The following is a 20,157-nucleotide window of genomic DNA, read 5'->3' on the forward strand; positions in this document are numbered from 1 at the left end:
ACAGTAGCTAGGAAAAACAACCTAGAAGGAAGAAACCTAGGAGTAAGGGCTAGGAACAGGCCTGGGGTCAGGGTTAGGTTTTACCTTGTAATGTTACAGGGGCTATGGACAGGTGTCAGTCTTCTATTTGTCTGTGTTTCAGATTCTGGCATCCTGCGCAGGATTGTGTATGTGATCTACACTGACTGTATCCGCCAGTGCAGTGGCCCCATGTATATTGTGAGTATACATCAGGGGAGAACTACTGCCCACTCATTGAAACCCCAAAGGTTCAAGGTTGACCGCGGTACTGCAGACATTGTTTGCATAAACAGGATCCCCCATTATAGTGAATGGAAAAATATCAATCTTTGTGTAAATAAATAAAACAATATTTAGAAGGCAATCATGGCACCAATAATTTATTTTAATACACCTGATGTACAGTATGTCCTTGAAACAATTATTTTTAAATCGCACACGTAAGAAGTTATAAGGATAATTTAGTTGCTAATGGCAGCCTGCAGTACCCCCGGTCAGCCTTCAACTTGATTTACTCTATTTGAGGGGGCAGTACTGAGCTAGGCTGCAATATCACTTCATAAAGCTCAAATTGCGTATTTTATGTTTCCATGAGATGCCATCTTAACAGACTTCATTTGGCTTCAATACGCTATTGAGTCTTCAAAGAAATGAATACGTGATCGATGGCTTTGTCCATTCATATATACAGTCATTGGTAGAGTATACATACACATACTGTATGGAGACTCACTCTAATGTCGCGAAAGATTCATAAATCCACAAGTAAATGTTCTCTCTCTCTCTCTCTCTGTGTTAGGACCGAATGGTTCTGCTAGTGATGGGAAACATAGTGAACTGGTCTCTGTGAGTATTTCCTTCTTTCGTTCACTCACTATCTTATTCAGACTGGACTGCCTTTACTGCAATGTTCTATATATGTGATATCTGATATCTTAATTTGATCACTCTGTTGTCGTAGAGATTTTTCCTGCACATCATGAAATGCTAATTGTAGTGTATTAGGGTTTAAAAAGGCTTCTAAAGTTTGTAATTTCCATTTTAAAATATCAGACTTGATTTGCCCTAACGGAAACTGTATCAACCCCTACAAAAATGTCCATTTAATATAATCCACATTTCCTGTTGCTGCAGGATTTTATTTCCTGCTGTGAGAAACGGGGTCAGATAAGATGGCAGATCTGTACATTGTTTGACATCATCATGCAGTGTTTTAAAAAATACACTGCTCAAAAAAATAAAGGGAACACTTAAAGAACACAATGTAACTCCAAGTCAATCACACTTCTGTGAAATCAAACTGTCCACTTAGGAAGCAACATTGATTCACAATAAATTTCACATGCTGTTGTGCAAATGGAATAGACAACAGGTGGAAATTATAGGCAATTAGCAAGACACCCCCAATAAAGGAGTGGTTCTGCAGGTGGGGACCACAGACCATTTCTTAGTTCTTATGCTTCCTGGCTGATGTTTGGTCACTTTTGAATGCTGGCGGTGCTTTCACTCTAGTGGTAGCATGAGACTGAGTCTACAACCCACACAAGTGGCTCAGGTAGTGCAGCTCATCCAGGATGGCACATCAATGCGAGCTGTGGCAAGAAGGTTTGCTATGTCTGTCAGCGTAGTGTCCAGAGCATGGAGGCGCTACCAGGAGACAGGCCAGTACATCAGGAGACGTGGAGGAGGCCGTAGGAGGGCAACAACCTAGCAGCAGGACCGCTACCTCCGCCTTTGTGCAAGGAGGAGCAGGAGAAGCACTGCCAGAGCCCTGCAAAATGACCTCCAGCATGCCACAAATGTGCATGTGTCTGCTCAAACGGTCAGAAACAGACTCCATGAGGGTGGTATGAGGGCCCGACGTCCACAGGTGGGGGTTGTGCTTACAGCCCAACACCGTGCAGGACGTTTGGCATTTGCCAGAGAACACCAAGATTGGCAAATTCGCCACTGGCGCCCTGTGCTCTTCACAGATGAAAGCAGGTTCACACTGAGCACGTGACAGACGTGACAGAGTCTGGAGACGCCGTGGAGAACGTTCTGCTGCCTGCAACATCCTCCAGCATGACCGGTTTGGCGGTGGGTCAGTCATGGTGTGGGGTGGCATTTCTTTGGGGGGCCGCACAGCCCTCCATGTGCTCGCCAGAGGTAGCCTGACTGCCATTAGGTACCGAGATGAGATCCTCAGACCCCTTGTGAGACCATATGCTGGTGCGGTTGGCCCTGGGTTCCTCCTAATGCAAGACAATGCTAGACCTCATGTGGCTGGGGTGTGTCAGCAGTTCCTGCAAGAGGAAGGCATTGATGCTATGGACTGGCCCGCCCGTTCCCCAGACCTGAATCCAATTGAGCACATCTGGGATATCATGTCTCGCTCCATCCACCAATGCCACGTTGCACCACAGACTGTCCAGGAGTTGGCGGATGCTTTAGTCCAGGTCTGGGAGGAGATCCCTCAGGAGACCATCCACCACCTCATCAGGAGCATGCCCAGGCTTTGTAGGGAGGTCATACAGGCACGTGGAGGCCACACACACTACTGAGCCTCATTTTGACTTGTTTTAAGGACATTACATCAAAGTTGGATCAGCCGGTAGTGTGGTTTTCCACTTTAATTTTGAGTGTGACTCCAAATCCAGACCTCCATGGGTTAATAAATTGGATTTCCATTGATTATTTTTGTGTGATTTTGTTGTCAGCACATTCAACTATGTAAAGAAAAAAGTATTTAATAAGATTATTTCTTTCATTCAGATCTAGGATGTGTTGTTTAAGTGTTCCCTTTATTTTTTTGAGTATATATTTTTTATCAAAGGTCTTTCACACCTACTTTAAGTGATTAATGTAAGTCCCTTTCTGTCAATGTGATTTATTGCGACCCACTCAGCCTGATGAGGCAAGGTATCCATTTAGTCTGTAGAATAGTCATTACTCACCCACAACCATGGGTGGAGAGTAGAGTAGACAACTGACATACATTGTGTGGTTGTGTTCGGTCTGTCCAGGGCTGCCTATGGGCTACTAAAGACACCCAATGACTTTGCCTCTTACCTGCTGGCCATCGCCATTTGCAACCTGCTACTCTACTTTGCCTTCTACATCATCATGAAGGTAGGGGGGGTGTGTGTGTGTGTGTGTGTGTTTATTCACTTTCCATAGACAAATCTCACTCAAAAAAGACATGCCACAATATATTTTAATTCATTAACCCTCTAGAGTCTAAACCCTGTCTAAGCTGGGGGAGGTAGTCTAAGCTAACATATGGAATTGTTTTCTTCAAACTTCCTTTAGATTTTTTGGGGGACTATCCGTGGTCTTAAAGTTCCAAATCAAATAGCTAAATGATTATTGGTATGACCATCTTAAAACAATTCCATATGTTAGAAGTGTCTGTCCTATATTTGAGAGGTATATAAGAAAGATCAGGAAACTATAAAAAACAAAAAGGCATGTATTTATCCCCATATTTTAGGCACTAAACTATCCCCATACTGTACATACTTCCACTATTGTTTTTTAACTGTTACCAGTGACCTTCACAGCCGTCTTGTGAGCGCCGTAGAGCAAAACGGAGAACGCCATTGTGTTCGTGAGAGTTCCGTCTATAGACGAGTCATAATACGTTCGGATGCCACATACTTTTATTGGACATAGAAAGTGCCCATCTGACACATGAAACGACGTAGAACATGTTCCGCGTGTACAATCACAGATGTTGTGTTTCTGTGAATGTGTTTCTGTGAATGTGTTTCTGTGAATGTGTGTGTAGCTCCGCAGCGGTGAGAGGATCCAGTGCATGGCCATGGTGTGTATCCTCTTCACGGCCGTGGTGTGGGGCTTCGCTCTCTTCTTCTTCTTCCAGGGCCTCAGTACCTGGCAGGTCAGCACAACACACACACACAATGACCTTACAGATCAGTGGCTTCCACCACACGTCAGCCTTACACACCCCCATGGCAGGATGTTTTCAGACCTCTCCTCGGGGGACCCCCAAGCCGTTCCATGTATTCAAACTGTTCCAGAGCCAGCACACCTGATTCAACTAGTCATGAAGCCCTTGGCTGTGTAGGTCATTTGATTCAGGTATGCTAGTTCAGGTCTACAATAAAATAGTGAAAGTTCTAGGGGTCTCCGACGAAAGGTTTGGGAACTCCCAACTCCAAAGGGATTCATGGTATCTGTAGTACCACATTGAAAACATCACATGCTCACATACCACATGTCATGGTCACATAACCCCAACATTCTCACGTCACTGTGGCGCTGACTGCTTTGTCCCCTCACCCCCTGCCGTAGAAAACCCCTGCCGAGTCCCGGGAACACAACCGTGATTGCATCGTGCTCTCCTTCTTCGACGACCACGACATCTGGCACTTCCTGTCCTCCATTGCCATGTTTGGTTCCTTCCTGGTGAGTGTGTGTGTGTGTGTGTGTGTGCGCACACCTCTGGGGAGGGCCATGTGACACTCATTTCATAGTATTATAAATTGGAGGGGAATACAGATTTCACACCGAGGACATGGTTACTGCACACGTCATTCAGCAATAGAAGATCATAAGTGGCTGAGCTTTGATGAAGACGTCCCATTCCTGACCCATACATACCCAGATAGTCACTATATAAGATGGTACTGACTCCTCTGCTTTCTCTGCCAGGTTCTCCTCACCATGGACGATGACTTGGACAACGTCCAGAGAGACAAGATTTTCGTCTTCTGAAAAAGCAACTCTCTGGCTCCACCTTAACGTTTCTTGCTGGCCAATAGTGACACAGTGGAAACTGAGACACCCAATGGCATGTCTCCCTGACTGCAGGCGGGCTGGGCATCTCTCAGCCAATCAAAGAGCTAAGGGAAGGACGGTGCGCTCTCCCCAGAGTTGGAATCTGTATGGACACTTGGCGTGCCAATCAATGAGTCTGGTTCACCAGGACATGCTGACATTTCTCCTTACTGCCATCCAATATTACTGTGGTCGTTGTGTTTTCTTATTGCTGATAACCGTTTGAATTGAATTTATATTGCATCATTATTGACCTGCAACTCCGTCAATGCATTTAAGTGTGTGTGTGGGGGGGAGTGAGAACACTCCATGTCCAGTCTGTCTGTGGCCTTTAATGTTCTGATCATGTGCGTGGTTTGTATTTCTATGGCTGTCTGATACTGGATGGATCTGTCCCAGAGAGATAAACGATTGTATTTTAATTACTAACTACGTCCTTAGCTGGTGAGGAAAATAGATTTTGCACTGTAGGATAAGATCTTGGGACTATGTGATGTGACTACTGAATAAAGTGTGTGTCCACGATGATAAAGGTGTAGTCTTAGCATTAGTACAATCTGGCTCTAGGTTTTGCATTTTAAGTAACTGACAAGCAGGATGAAGAGGAAATCCAGACTTGTAAGGACCTGGGTTGTGTTCATTAGGCACCAAAACAGAAGGTAACTGACAATCAGGGAGGGCCTACCTGAACTTGTCCAAGAAATTCAAATTTTAGTTGCAAAACGTTACAACCCTTTCTGTTGGGTGTCCCAATGAATACAACCCTGGTGATTACTTTTTAATGTAGACAAATGAAATACTGAATCATGAAAAAGAATGAAAGCTTGACATTGGCATTATGAATATACACCACTTTACATTTATTATAAAAATATGGTAAAATCCTCACATGTCTATCTGCACAGTAAAACACACTGGAAGAGAGTCCCTCTTACCAGAATTTCATAAAGACTGTGAATCCCTCACAAGTCATTGTCTTGCCCTTGTGGTTATGGTATGGCTTGAACATCTCATACAGTGGAATGAGTGATACATCTCTTATACAACCTGATACCACGACAATGATTTTTAGTCACTTATCAACAGTATCTCACTCCAACCTCAAGATGTCTCTCCTAATAAAGTGAAGCACCTATTGTTTATGTAACAGCGATGCAATCTGCTTTTGAAACATTTAAATAGCTAGAGGCCAAAAAATTGGGAAATAAACTGATTTGTTGACAACGGGACTATTGTCTCCATACTCCCAAGCTATTCACCCTTGTATGCCAATGGAATAAAATCACAGTCCACTGAAACGGTCCCGTGTCCCCTCACTCTTCTGTAACACAATCACAGCTAAACCGAAGTTCACCAGAGGACAGACGTCTTAAAAATATTTCTTACAGAAATCTGATATGTAAATCTGGTTGTAGAGGAATCCTAGCTCTGGTCCAGGGCGTTCCTTTGGTCCACACATAGTCGAGGGGGTTCCTATAGTAACTCCCTGGACCAGAGCTAGAGGGATCCCTGCATTACTCAAAGTTAATTTTAAAAACCCACCCCTATCCTTAGCCCTTTTTCAGTAACAGTACATCTTTATCTGCTTGTGTTGATCCTTGCTCCGTATGTAACTTCACCCACCCCCCTTTAGTAATGGTACACTTTAATCTGGTTGTTGTCATCCAGGCTCAGCTGGACCAGTCCACTCATAGTTGGGGGGGTCCGATAACGCGTGAACAGAGGTCTGATGAAAACCTGTTAAGGACATTTACAAGACTGAACCAAGCTCCATTATAAGTTGTGCAATGTGGTAATGTGTGAGCATTTTTACAGAAGGATACACACTGGGGTCTTTCCTGCGTGTCTCCAGCCATCTCTTGTTGCCGTCAATCAGACCCTGTAGCCTCTGGCCATCCATCTCCACTGCCTTAGGCTGCATGGAGGACAGACTACGAGCCTGCTCACTAACACACATTTCTTTAGTACCTTCATTCAACAAGACCGACTACTGTGAAAGGGATGAGCGACGGTTATAACAAATCATTTTCATATTTACCTTGCAGGACTGTACCCTGAATAAAGCGCATGCGTCCTCAAGGAACTGGTGGTTATGGACTCAATAGGAGCCCCTAGGGAAGAAGGGACAAAGAGAAGTGAAGTCTTGTTAAACCAATAAACTAACAACTCACCCTACCTGAAACTACACTGAACAGAGTTCTTCAGACCACATAATTAAATAGAACGCATATTTAATATAACATATATGATATTGAATCTCTTTGGTTGAGATGTACCAGGGAAGAGCTTGGCCCAGCGGCTGTTAAGCAGGTCCTCAGAACCCCGTGGCTGGATGGAGGTGCTGTGAGGGGCCCACGCCCAGGAGGGCCCAGACAGAGGCATGGAGAGCTGTGAAAAAGGCATTGAGGTGGGGGTTCGGGGCTGGGAGAGGGGCAGGGGTAGGGGGAGAGGCTGGTAAGGGGTCTGGCGTTGGGTCAGGGAGCCCAGGGCCCCCAGGACTGTGTTGAGCTGGCCAGAGATGTGCTGGAGCGACTCGGCTAAGTGCTGCACCTTAGCTGGCACTGTGGGGTCCCCACCTGGAGAGGAGAGATAGAGAGGGAAAGACAGCACAAGAGAGAAAGGGAGGCAATGTCAGAAAACATGAAAAGGGAAAAAGCAAGGGATGAGGTGTGAAAGAGAGGAAGGAGTGGGCGAAAGGGTAAAAAAAGGAGGAATGATAAAGTGGGAGAGAGAGTATGATCATTTGGCAGAGGAGGAGTACAGGCCTGCTATGCGTGTGTAAGGAATGAATATTCCAGTATGTCTGTCTCTCTCACCGGGGCCATCAAGGCCATTGCTGACGCTGCTCATATCTGATTCAGTCACATCAAAGGCCACCTTCCTGTCAGCCGCCAGTCTGTCCTGGTCATCATAGTAGTGATGAGGGGAGACCTGGGCAAGATAAAGCAAGAGAAAAAACGAACTATTTTGTACTTGCCTCTAACGCTAACACTTGTTTTCTCTTACTATCATTGATTTAGCTGATCATTGCTTAATTGAGGAAAGTTTTACTTACAATGACTGTGGCATGCGATTGTCTTACCTAACTACCTTAAGTTGAATGCACTGACTAAGTTTCTCTGGAAAGGAGTGTCTGCTAAATGAACAAAATGTTACGCAAAAAAATGTAAAAGGATACATACAGTGAGTGTTACAAAACATTAGGAACACCTTCCTAATATTGAGTTGCACCAGCTTTTGCCCTCAGAACAGCCTCAATTCCTCAGGGCATGGAAAATGTTTCACAGGGATGCTGGCCCATGTTGACTCCAATGCTTGCCACAGTTGTGTCAAGTTGGCGGGATGTCCTTTGGGTGGTGGACCATTCTTGATACACACGGGAAATTGTTGAGTGTGAAAAATACAGTTCTTGGCAGACTCAAACCGGTGCGCCCGGCCCCTACTACCACACCCTGTTCAAAGGCACCTAAATATTTGTCTTGCCCATTCACCCCCTGAATGACACACATACACAATCCATGTCTCAATTGTCTAAAGGCTTAAAAATCCTTCTTTAACCTGCCTCCTCCCCTTCATCTACACTGATTGAAGTGGATTTAACAGTTGACATCAATAAGGGATCATAGCTTTTACCTGGATTCACTTGGTCAGTTTATGTCATGGAAAGAGCAGGTGTTCTTAATGTTTTGTCCACTCAGTGTATAGTGTGTTTATTAGCTATTCCAGTATGTCTAACGTTATGGGCATGGTATGTAGTACAGGTGGTGTACAGGGGGCAGGATCTGTGGTATATGCACCTCTTCAGCTACGGAGCTCTCTAGCTGTTGCAGTCTCTCCTCCTTCCTGCGTAGCAGCGAGTTCCCCCTCTGCACAGTCACCCTCAACTCTTCCACGTCACTGGCCTCCTGAGGAAGAAAAGAGGAAACGGGAAAGAGAGAGAGAAAGATGATCCAGGGACAGTTACATACGGAGGTCATGCATACTCTCTCACTTCATGAATGTTCAACATAAGGGCACTAGGGCCGAGTGTAGGAGTCTATAAGGGATAAGGAAGGGAGTCACACTTACATGTACCTGCTGCAGGTTCCTGTACATCTCCTGTGTGGCCTGGGCGTGGCTGGTTGTGTTGGGGTACTGAGAGGAGCTGGACTGGGCCTGAGCTGCCTGCAGCGCTGCCTGTCTCTCACTCAGACGACCACTCTCCCTCTCCAGGAAGCGCCGGGCTTTCTGCAGGGACAGCCCCTCAGAGGAGATATACTGACGCAAGCTGGGAGAGGGAAGAGAGAGAGAGACACACACAGGCACACACACACATATAGAAGTTAGTCAGGATAGAAGGGTGCAACATGCATGCTCTCACACACACACACACACACACACACACACACACACACATACTCGTCCAAGACAGGAGGTTCTTTCAGATCTTCCACATGCAGCACTTTCTCCCGTCCAGAAGTAGAGGGCAGTGCCTCGCTATCCTTCTCCTCCTTCCTCTCCTCCTCCTCTTCTGTTCGGTCCAGTCTAGTAGTAGGCCTCTTGATCTCACTCTGCTCCAGATCACTGCAATAAAATCATATGTTAGTAACTGAAATAGTACTGGCATTGAAATAACATTGAACCTTTAGTATGACTAAGGTGACCTGCCTAAATGACCACCGACTCGTAGCAATCACGTCTGTAGCCATGAAGTGCTTCGAAAAGGATGGTCATGGCTCACCTCATCACCATTGTCCCAGAAACCCTAGACTCACTCCAATTTGCATACCGCCCCAACAGATCCACAGATGATGCAATCTCTATTGCACTAAACACTGCCCTTTCCCATCTGGACAAAAGGAACACCTTTGTAAGAATGCTATTCATTGACTACAGCTCAGTATTCAACACCACCTCAAAGCTCATCAATAAGCTAAGGACCCTGGAAGTAGAGGTCGACCGATTATGATTTTTCAACGCCGATACAGATTATTGGAGGACCAAAAAAAGCTGATACCGATTAAATCGGCCGATTTAGTTGTATATATGTAATAATGACAATTACAACAATACTGAATTAACACTTTTATTTTAACTTAATATAATACATAAATAAAATCTATTTAGTCTCAAATAAATAATGAAACATGCTCAATTTGGTTTAAATAATGCAAAAACACAGTGTTGGAGAAGAAAGTAAAAGTGCAATATATGCATGTAAAAAAGCTAACGTTTAAGTTCCTTGCTCAGAACATATGAACGCTGGTGGTTCAATATTCCCAGTTATTCAATATTCCCAGTTAAGAAGTTTTAGGTTGTAGTTATTATAGGAATTATGACGCGTTGACTATTTCTCTCTATACCATTTGTATACCATATAGCTTTGACTATTCGATGTTCTAATAGGCACTTTAGTATTGCCAGCCTAATCTAGGGAGTTGATAGGCTTGAAGTCATAAACAGCGCTGTGCATCAAGCATCTCTAAGAGCGGCTGGCAAACGCAGTAAAGTGTGAATGAATGCTTACGAGCCTGCTGCTGCCTACCACCGCACAGTCAGACTGCTCTATCAAATATCAAATCATAAACTTAATTATAAAAAACACAGACATACGAGCCTTTGGTCATTAATATAGTCAAATCTGGAAACTATCATTTTGAAAACAAAATGTTTATTCTTTCAGTGAAATACGGAACCGTTCCGTATTTTATCTAACAGGTGACAACCCTAAGTCTAAATATTTCTGTTACATTGCACAACCTTCAATGTCATGTCATAATTACGTAAACTTCTGGCAAATTAGTTTTCGCAACGAGCCAGGCAGCCCAAAATGTTGCATATACCCTGACTCTGCATGCAATGAACGCAAGAGAAATGACACAATTTCCCTAGTTAACATTGCCTGCTAACATGAATTTCTTTTAACTAAATATGCAGGTTTTAAAAAAAAAACTTCTGTGTATTGATTTTAAGAAAGGCATGGATGTTTATTGTTAGGTACAGTTGAAGTCGGAAGTTTACATACACTTAGGTTGGAGTCATTAAAACTCGTTTTTCAACCACTCCACAAATTTCTTGTCAACAAACTATAGTTTTGGAAAGTCGGTTAGGACATCTACTTTGTGCATGACACGAGTCATTTTTCAAACAAATGTTTACAGACAGATTATTTCACTTAAAATTCACTGTATCACAAGTCCAGTGGGTCAGAAGTTTACATGCACAAAGTTGACTGCCTTTAAACAGCTTGGAAAATTCCAGAAAACGATGACATGACTTTAGAAGCTTCTGATAGGCTAATTGGCATAATTTGAGTCAATTGGAGGTGAACCTGTGGATGTATTTCAAGGCCTACCTTCAAACTCAGTGCCTCTTTGCTTGAAATAATGGGAAAATCAAAAGAAATCAGCCAAGACAGAAAAAAAATGATAGACCTCCACAAGTCTGGTTCATCCTTGGAAGCAATTTCCAAATGCCTGAAGGTACCACGTTCATCTGTACAAACAATAGTACGCAAGTATAAACACCATGGGACCACGCAGCTGTCATACCACTCAGGAAGGAGACGCATTCTGTCTCCTAGAGATGAACGTACTTCGGTGCGAAAAGTGCAAATCAATCCCAGAACAACAGCAACGGACCTTGTGAAGATGCTGGAGGAAACAGGTACAAAAGTATCTATATCCACAGTAAAACAAGTCCTATATCGACATAACCTGAAAGGTTGCTCAGCAAGGAAGAAGCCACTGGTCCAAAACGGCCATAAAAAAGCCAGACTAAGTTTTGCAACTGCAAATGGGGACAAAGATTGTACTTCTTGGACAAATGTACTCTGGTCTGATGAAACAAAAATAGAACTGTTTTGCCATAATGACCATCGTTATGTTTGGAGGAAAAAGGGGGAGGCTTGCAAGCCGAAGAACACCATCTCAACCGTGAAGCATGGGGGTGGCAGCATCATGTTGTGGGGGTGCTTTGCTGCAGGAGAGAGTGGTGCACTTCACAAAATAGATGGCATCATGAGGATGGAAAATTATGTGGATATATTGAAGCAACATCTCAAGACATCAGTCAGGAAGTTAAAGCTTGGTTGCAAATGGGTCTTCCAAATGGATAATGACCCCAAGCATGCTTCCAAAGTTGTGGCAAAATGGCTTAAGGACAACAAAATCAAGGTATTGGTGTGGCCATCACAAAGCCCTAACCTCAATCCTATAGAAAAGTTGTGGGCAGAACTAAAAAAGCGTGTGTGAGCAAGGAGGCCTACAAACTGACTCAGTTACACCAGCTCTGTCAGGAAGAATGGGCCAAAATTCACCCAACTTATTGTGGGAAGCTTGTAGAAGGTTACCCAAAACGTTTGACCAAAGTTAAACAATTTAAAAGGCAATGCTACCAAATACTAATTGAGTGTATGTAGACTTCTGACCCACTGGGAATGTGATGAAATAAATAATTCTCTCAACTATTATTCTGATGTTTCACATTCTTAAAATGAAGGCAGGGAATTTTTACTAGGATTAAATGTCAGGAATTGTGAAAAACTGAGTTTAAATGTATTTGGCTAAGGTGTATGTAAACTTCCGACTTCAACTGTACATTCGTGCAACGATTGTGCTTTTGTTAAATCATCACCGATTTGGCGATGATTTCACCGATGATAAATTAACATGCACCGCATTGATTATATGCAACGCAGGACAAGCTAGTTAACCTAGTAATATCATCAACCATGTGTAGTTAACTAGTGATTATGTGAAGATTGATTGTTTTTTTATAAGATATGTTTAATGCTAACTAGCAACTTACCTTGGCTCCTTGCTGCACTCGCGTAACAGGTGGTCAGCCTGCCACACAGTTTCCTCGTGGAATGCAATGTAATCGGTGTCCAAAAATGCCGATTACAGATTGTTATGAAAACTTGAAATCGGACCTAATTAATCGGTCAACCTCTACCTGGGACTAAACACCTCCCTCTGCAACTGGATCCTGGACTTCATGACGGGCCGCCCCCAGGTGGTAAGTGTAGGGGTGGGTAACAACACAAAGGTGGGTAACAACACCCACCACACTGATCCTCAACACAGGGGCCCCTCAGGGGTGCGTGCTCAGTCCCCTCCTGTACTCCCTGTTCACTCATGACTGCACGGCCAGGCACGACACCAACACCATCATTAAGTTTGCCGATGACACAACAGTGGTAGGCCTGATCACCGACAATGATGAGACAGCCTATAGGGAGGAATTCAGTGACCTGGCCATGTGGTGCCAGGACAACAACCTCTCCCTCAACGGGATCAAGACAAAGGAGATGATTGTGGACTACAGGAAAAGGAGGACCAAGCACGCCCCCTTTCTCATCGACAGGGCTGTCATGGAGCAGGTTGAGAGCTTCAAGTTCCTTGGTGTCCACATCACCAACAAACTAACATGGTCCAAACACACTAAGACATTTGTGAAGAGGGCACAACAAAACCTCAGGAGACTGAAAAGATTTGGCATGGGTCCTCAGATCCTCAAAAGGTTTTACAGCTGCACCATCGAGAGCATCCTGACTGGTTGCATCACTGCCAGGTATGGCAACTGCTCGGCCTCCGACCGTAAGGCACTACAGAGGGTAGTGTGTACGGACCAGTACAGCACTGGGGCCAAGCTTCCTGCCATCCAGGACCTCTATACCAGGCGGTGTCAGAGGAAGACCCTAAAAAGTGTCAAAGACTCCAGCCACCCTAGTCATAGACTGTTCTCTCTGCTACCGCACGGCAAGCGGTACCGGAGCAACAAGTCTAGGTCCAAGAGGCTTCTAAACAGCTTCTACCCCCAAGCCATAAGACTCCTGAACATCTAATCAAATGGCTACTCAGACTATTTGCATTGGCCCCCCACCCTCGCTGCTACTCTGTTATTATCTATGCATAGTAACTTTAATAACTCTACCTACATGTACATATTACCTCGATTAACCGGTGCCCCCGCACATTGACTCTGTACCGGGACCCCCCTGTCTCTCTATTGTTATTTTACTGCTGCTCTGTAATTACTTGTTCCTTTAATTTCTTATTTTTATTAATATTTTTGTAACTGCATTGTTGGTTAGGGGCTTGTAAGTAAGCATTTCACTGAAAGGTCTACACCTGTTGTATTCGGCGCATGTGACTAATGCAATTTGATTTGATGACTAGATCAACCGCTTGACAAATAGCTCAGTAGTCTGGCAAGCTTGACATGAAGTCTCCCACTAAGTCTGAAAGACATGCTACTGTCAGCTGCAAGTTGACAATGAAACAGGAGTGAACGGAGGTTGACACCAACTAACAGGCCAGAGGTGTGTGTGTGTGTGTGTGTGTGTGTGTGTGTGTGTGTGTGTGTGTGTGTGTGTGTGTGTGTGTGTACCTGACTCTGCGGCACAGCTGATCACAGCGCTCCTGCAGCAGCTCCACCTTGCTCTCCAGCCGGTCCCGCTCCTCCTTCATCCTCCTGCTCTCCTCCTTCGCTTTGTCCCTCTCCTCCCTAATTCTCTCCAACTCGTCTCTCACTTTGGTCCTCTCCTCCCTCGCTCTCTCCGCCTCCTGCCTCGCCCTGTCCCTCTGTCCTTCCACCCTCTCCAGATCCTCTCTCAGTCCATCTCTCTCCTGCATGACTCCAGGCAGAGCCTGAAAACATCACAGGCTTAAAATCTACAGCATGACGAAGACAGAGGTGATGACGATGATGATGAATCCTCACCTCTATTCCTCTGTCTATCTCATCCTCTTCATCCCCAAGCTGCTGCCGCCTCTTCTTCAAATTCGCTGCCTGAAAAGTGCCAAACGTGTATGTCCTTTAATCAACAGTGCCCAACCACACACATACAGTTCATTCCATTCCATAGTGCCCAACCACACACATACAGTTCATTCCATTCCATAGTGCCCAACCACACACATACAGTTCATTCCATTCCATAGTGCCCAACCACACATACAGTTCATTCCATAGTGCCCAACCACACACATACAGTTAATTCCATAGTGCCCAACCACACACATACAGTTCATTCCATAGTGCCCAACCACACATACAGTTCATTCCATTCCATAGTGCCCAACCACACACATACAGTTCATTCCATTCCATAGTGCCCAACCACACACATACAGTTCATTCCATAGTGCCCAACCAAACACATACAGTTCATTCCATAGTGCCCAACCACACATACAGTTCATTCCATAGTGCCCAACCACACATACAGTTCATTCCATAGTGCCCAACCCCACACATACAGTTCATTCCATAGTGCCCAACCACACATACAGTTCATTCCATAGTGCCCAACCACACATACAGTTCATTCCATAGTGCCCAACCACACACATACAGTTCATTCCATAGTGCCCAACCACACATACAGTTCATTCCATAGTGCCCAACCACACACATACAGTTCATTCCATTCCATAGTGCCCAACCACACACATACAGTTCATTCCATTCCATAGTGCCCAACCACACATACAGTTCATTCCATTCCATAGTGCCCAACCACACATACAGTTCATTCCATTCCATAGTGCCCAACCACACACATACAGTTCATTCCATAGTGCCCAACCACACACATACAGTTAATTCCATAGTGCCCAACCACACACATACAGTTCATTCCATAGTGCCCAACCACACATACAGTTCATTCCATTCCATAGTGCCCAACCACACACATACAGTTCATTCCATTCCATAGTGCCCAACCACACACATACAGTTAATTCCATAGTGCCCAACCACACACATACAGTTCATTCCATAGTGCCCAACCGCACATACAGTTCATTCCATTCCATAGTGCCCAACCACACACATACAGTTCATTCCATTCCATAGTGGCCAACCACACACAAACAGTTCATTCCATTCCATAGTGCCCAACCACACACATACAGTTCATTCCATAGTGCCCAACCACACACATACAGTTCATTCCATAGTGCCCAACCACACACATACAGTTCATTCCATAGTGCCCAACCACACATACAGTTCATTCCATAGTGCCCAACCACACATACAGTTCATTCCATAGTGCCCAACCCCACACATACAGTTCATTCCATAGTGCCCAACCACACATACAGTTCATTCCATAGTGCCCAACCACACATACAGTTCATTCCATAGTGCCCAACCACACACATACAGTTCATTCCATAGTGCCCAACCACACATACAGTTCATTCCATAGTGCCCAACCACACATACAGTTCATTCCATAGTGCCCAACCACACACATACAGTTCATTCCATAGTGCCCAACCACACATACAGTTCATTCCATTCCATAGTGCCAACCACACATACAGTTCATTCCATTCCATAGTGCCCAACCACACATACAGTTCATTCCATAGTGCCCAACCACACATACAGTTCATTCCATAGTGCCCAACCACACACATACAGTTCATTCCATAGTGCCCAACCACACACATACAGTTCATTCCATAGTGCCCAACCACACACATACAGTTCATTCCATAGTGCCCAACCACACATACAGTTCATTCCATAGTGCCCAACCACACATACAGTTCCTTCCATAGTGCCCAACCACACACATACAGTTCATTCCATAGTGCCCAACCACACACATACAGTTCATTCCATAGTGCCCAACCACACATACAGTTCATTCCATAGTGCCCAACCACACATACAGTTCATTCCATAGTGCCCAACCACACATACAGTTCATTCCATAGTGCCCAACCCCACACATACAGTTCATTCCATAGTGCCCAACCACACACAGTTCATTCCATAGTGCCCAACCACACATACAGTTCATTCCATAGTGCCCAACCACACATACAGTTCATTCCATAGTGCCCAACCACACATACAGTTCATTCCATTCCATAGTGCCCAACCACACATACAGTTCATTCCATTCCATAGTGCCCAACCACACACATACAGTTCATTCCATAGTGCCCAACCACACACATACAGTTAATTCCATAGTGCCCAACCACACACATACAGTTCATTCCATAGTGCCCAACCACACATACAGTTCATTCCATTCCATAGTGCCCAACCACACACATACAGTTCATTCCATTCCATAGTGCCCAACCACACACATACAGTTAATTCCATAGTGCCCAACCACACACATACAGTTCATTCCATAGTGCCCAACCACACATACAGTTCATTCCATTCCATAGTGCCCAACCACACACATACAGTTCATTCCATTCCATAGTGCCCAACCACACACATACAGTTCATTCCATAGTGCCCAACCACACACATACAGTTCATTCCATAGTGCCCAACCACACACATACAGTTCATTCCATAGTGCCCAACCACACATACAGTTCATTCCATAGTGCCCAACCACACATACAGTTCATTCCATTCCATAGTGCCCAACCACACACATACAGTTCATTCCATTCCATAGTGCCCAACCACACACATACAGTTCATTCCATTCCATAGTGCCCAACCACACACATACAGTTCATTCCATAGTGCCCAACCACACACATACAGTTCATTCCATAGTGCCCAACCACACACATACAGTTCATTCCATAGTGCCCAACCACACATACAGTTCATTCCATAGTGCCCAACCACACATACAGTTCATTCCATAGTGCCCAACCCCACACATACAGTTCATTCCATAGTGCCCAACCACACATACAGTTCATTCCATAGTGCCCAACCACACATACAGTTCATTCCATAGTGCCCAACCACACACATACAGTTCATTCCATAGTGCCCAACCACACATACAGTTCATTCCATAGTGCCCAACCACACATACAGTTCATTCCATAGTGCCCAACCACACACATACAGTTCATTCCATAGTGCCCAACCACACATACAGTTCATTCCATTCCATAGTGCCAACCACACATACAGTTCATTCCATTCCATAGTGCCCAACCACACATACAGTTCATTCCATAGTGCCCAACCACACATACAGTTCATTCCATAGTGCCCAACCACACACATACAGTTCATTCCATAGTGCCCAACCACACACATACAGTTCATTCCATAGTGCCCAACCACACACATACAGTTCATTCCATAGTGCCCAACCACACATACAGTTCATTCCATAGTGCCCAACCACACATACAGTTCCTTCCATAGTGCCCAACCACACACATACAGTTCATTCCATAGTGCCCAACCACACACATACAGTTCATTCCATAGTGCCCAACCACACATACAGTTCATTCCATAGTGCCCAACCACACATACAGTTCATTCCATAGTGCCCAACCACACATACAGTTCATTCCATAGTGCCCAACCCCACACATACAGTTCATTCCATAGTGCCCAACCACACACAGTTCATTCCATAGTGCCCAACCACACATACAGTTCATTCCATAGTGCCCAACCACACATACAGTTCATTCCATAGTGCCCAACCACACATACAGTTCATTCCATTCCATAGTGCCCAACCACACATACAGTTCATTCCATTCCATAGTGCCCAACCACACACATACAGTTCATTCCATAGTGCCCAACCACACACATACAGTTAATTCCATAGTGCCCAACCACACACATACAGTTCATTCCATAGTGCCCAACCACACATACAGTTCATTCCATTCCATAGTGCCCAACCACACACATACAGTTCATTCCATTCCATAGTGCCCAACCACACACATACAGTTAATTCCATAGTGCCCAACCACACACATACAGTTCATTCCATAGTGCCCAACCACACATACAGTTCATTCCATTCCATAGTGCCCAACCACACACATACAGTTCATTCCATTCCATAGTGCCCAACCACACACATACAGTTCATTCCATAGTGCCCAACCACACACATACAGTTCATTCCATAGTGCCCAACCACACATACAGTTCATTCCATAGTGCCCAACCACACATACAGTTCATTCCATAGTGCCCAACCCCACACATACAGTTCATTCCATAGTGCCCAACCACACATACAGTTCATTCCATAGTGCCCAACCACACATACAGTTCATTCCATAGTGCCCAACCACACACATACAGTTCATTCCATAGTGCCCAACCACACATACAGTTCATTCCATAGTGCCCAACCACACATACAGTTCATTCCATAGTGCCCAACCACACACATACAGTTCATTCCATAGTGCCCAACCACACATACAGTTCATTCCATTCCATAGTGCCAACCACACATACAGTTCATTCCATTCCATAGTGCCCAACCACACATACAGTTCATTCCATAGTGCCCAACCACACATACAGTTCATTCCATAGTGCCCAACCACACACATACAGTTCATTCCATAGTGCCCAACCACACACATACAGTTCATTCCATAGTGCCCAACCACACACATACAGTTCATTCCATAGTGCCCAACCACACATACAGTTCATTCCATAGTGCCCAACCACACATACAGTTCCTTCCATAGTGCCCAACCACACACATACAGTTCATTCCATAGTGCCCAACCACACACATACAGTTCATTCCATAGTGCCCAACCACACATACAGTTCATTCCATAGTGCCCAACCACACATACAGTTCATTCCATAGTGCCCAACCACACATACAGTTCATTCCATAGTGCCCAACCCCACACATACAGTTCATTCCATAGTGCCCAACCACACACAGTTCATTCCATAGTGCCCAACCACACATACAGTTCATTCCATAGTGCCCAACCACACATACAGTTCATTCCATAGTGCCCAACCACACATACAGTTCATTCCATTCCATAGTGCCCAACCACACATACAGTTCATTCCATTCCATAGTGCCCAACCACACACATACAGTTCATTCCATAGTGCCCAACCACACACATACAGTTAATTCCATAGTGCCCAACCACACACATACAGTTCATTCCATAGTGCCCAACCACACATACAGTTCATTCCATTCCATAGTGCCCAACCACACACATACAGTTCATTCCATTCCATAGTGCCCAACCACACACATACAGTTAATTCCATAGTGCCCAACCACACACATACAGTTCATTCCATAGTGCCCAACCACACATACAGTTCATTCCATTCCATAGTGCCCAACCACACACATACAGTTCATTCCATTCCATAGTGCCCAACCACACACATACAGTTCATTCCATAGTGCCCAACCACACACATACAGTTCATTCCATAGTGCCCAACCACACACATACAGTTCATTCCATAGTGCCCAACCACACATACAGTTCATTCCATAGTGCCCAACCACACATACAGTTCATTCCATTCCATAGTGCCCAACCACACACATACAGTTCATTCCATTCCATAGTGCCCAACCACACACATACA

General features: G+C 44.7%; 2 protein-coding genes across 10 annotated transcripts in view; one reads left to right on the top strand and one right to left on the bottom strand.

The window, feature by feature from the left end:
• Window positions 1–5,335, top strand: part of LOC106580818 (SID1 transmembrane family member 2) — a 26,136-nt gene extending 20,801 nt beyond the window's left edge. For all 7 annotated transcript variants that reach the window (XM_045703623.2, XM_014162278.3, XM_014162277.3 and 4 more), the window contains 6 exons: window positions 143–219; window positions 821–867; window positions 3,027–3,132; window positions 3,791–3,901; window positions 4,318–4,431; window positions 4,678–5,335. In XM_045703623.2, coding sequence (XP_045559579.1) covers window positions 143–219; window positions 821–867; window positions 3,027–3,132; window positions 3,791–3,901; window positions 4,318–4,431; window positions 4,678–4,740 — 518 coding nt within the window. In that variant the 3' untranslated portion in view covers window positions 4,741–5,335. The remainder of the gene's footprint in view (window positions 1–142; window positions 220–820; window positions 868–3,026; window positions 3,133–3,790; window positions 3,902–4,317; window positions 4,432–4,677) is intronic.
• Window positions 5,336–5,639: 304 nt separating this feature from the next.
• cep164 (centrosomal protein 164) overlaps window positions 5,640–20,157 on the bottom strand; it is a 40,018-nt gene continuing 25,500 nt past the window's right edge. For all 3 annotated transcript variants that reach the window (XM_082966526.1, XM_082966525.1, XM_082966524.1), the window contains exons 19-28: window positions 14,509–14,577; window positions 14,176–14,435; window positions 9,202–9,366; window positions 8,872–9,070; window positions 8,601–8,708; window positions 7,620–7,734; window positions 7,080–7,379; window positions 6,842–6,914; window positions 6,627–6,749; window positions 5,640–6,529 (exon numbers count right to left, since the gene is read on the bottom strand). In XM_082966526.1, the coding sequence (XP_082822652.1) occupies window positions 6,433–6,529; window positions 6,627–6,749; window positions 6,842–6,914; window positions 7,080–7,379; window positions 7,620–7,734; window positions 8,601–8,708; window positions 8,872–9,070; window positions 9,202–9,366; window positions 14,176–14,435; window positions 14,509–14,577 (1,509 nt within the window). In that variant the 3' untranslated portion in view covers window positions 5,640–6,432. The remainder of the gene's footprint in view (window positions 6,530–6,626; window positions 6,750–6,841; window positions 6,915–7,079; window positions 7,380–7,619; window positions 7,735–8,600; window positions 8,709–8,871; window positions 9,071–9,201; window positions 9,367–14,175; window positions 14,436–14,508; window positions 14,578–20,157) is intronic.

Source organism: Salmo salar, chromosome 20 (assembly GCF_965601325.2).
Source record: "Salmo salar chromosome 20, fSalSal1, whole genome shotgun sequence".
NCBI classification, from domain to species: domain Eukaryota; kingdom Metazoa; phylum Chordata; class Actinopteri; order Salmoniformes; family Salmonidae; genus Salmo; species Salmo salar.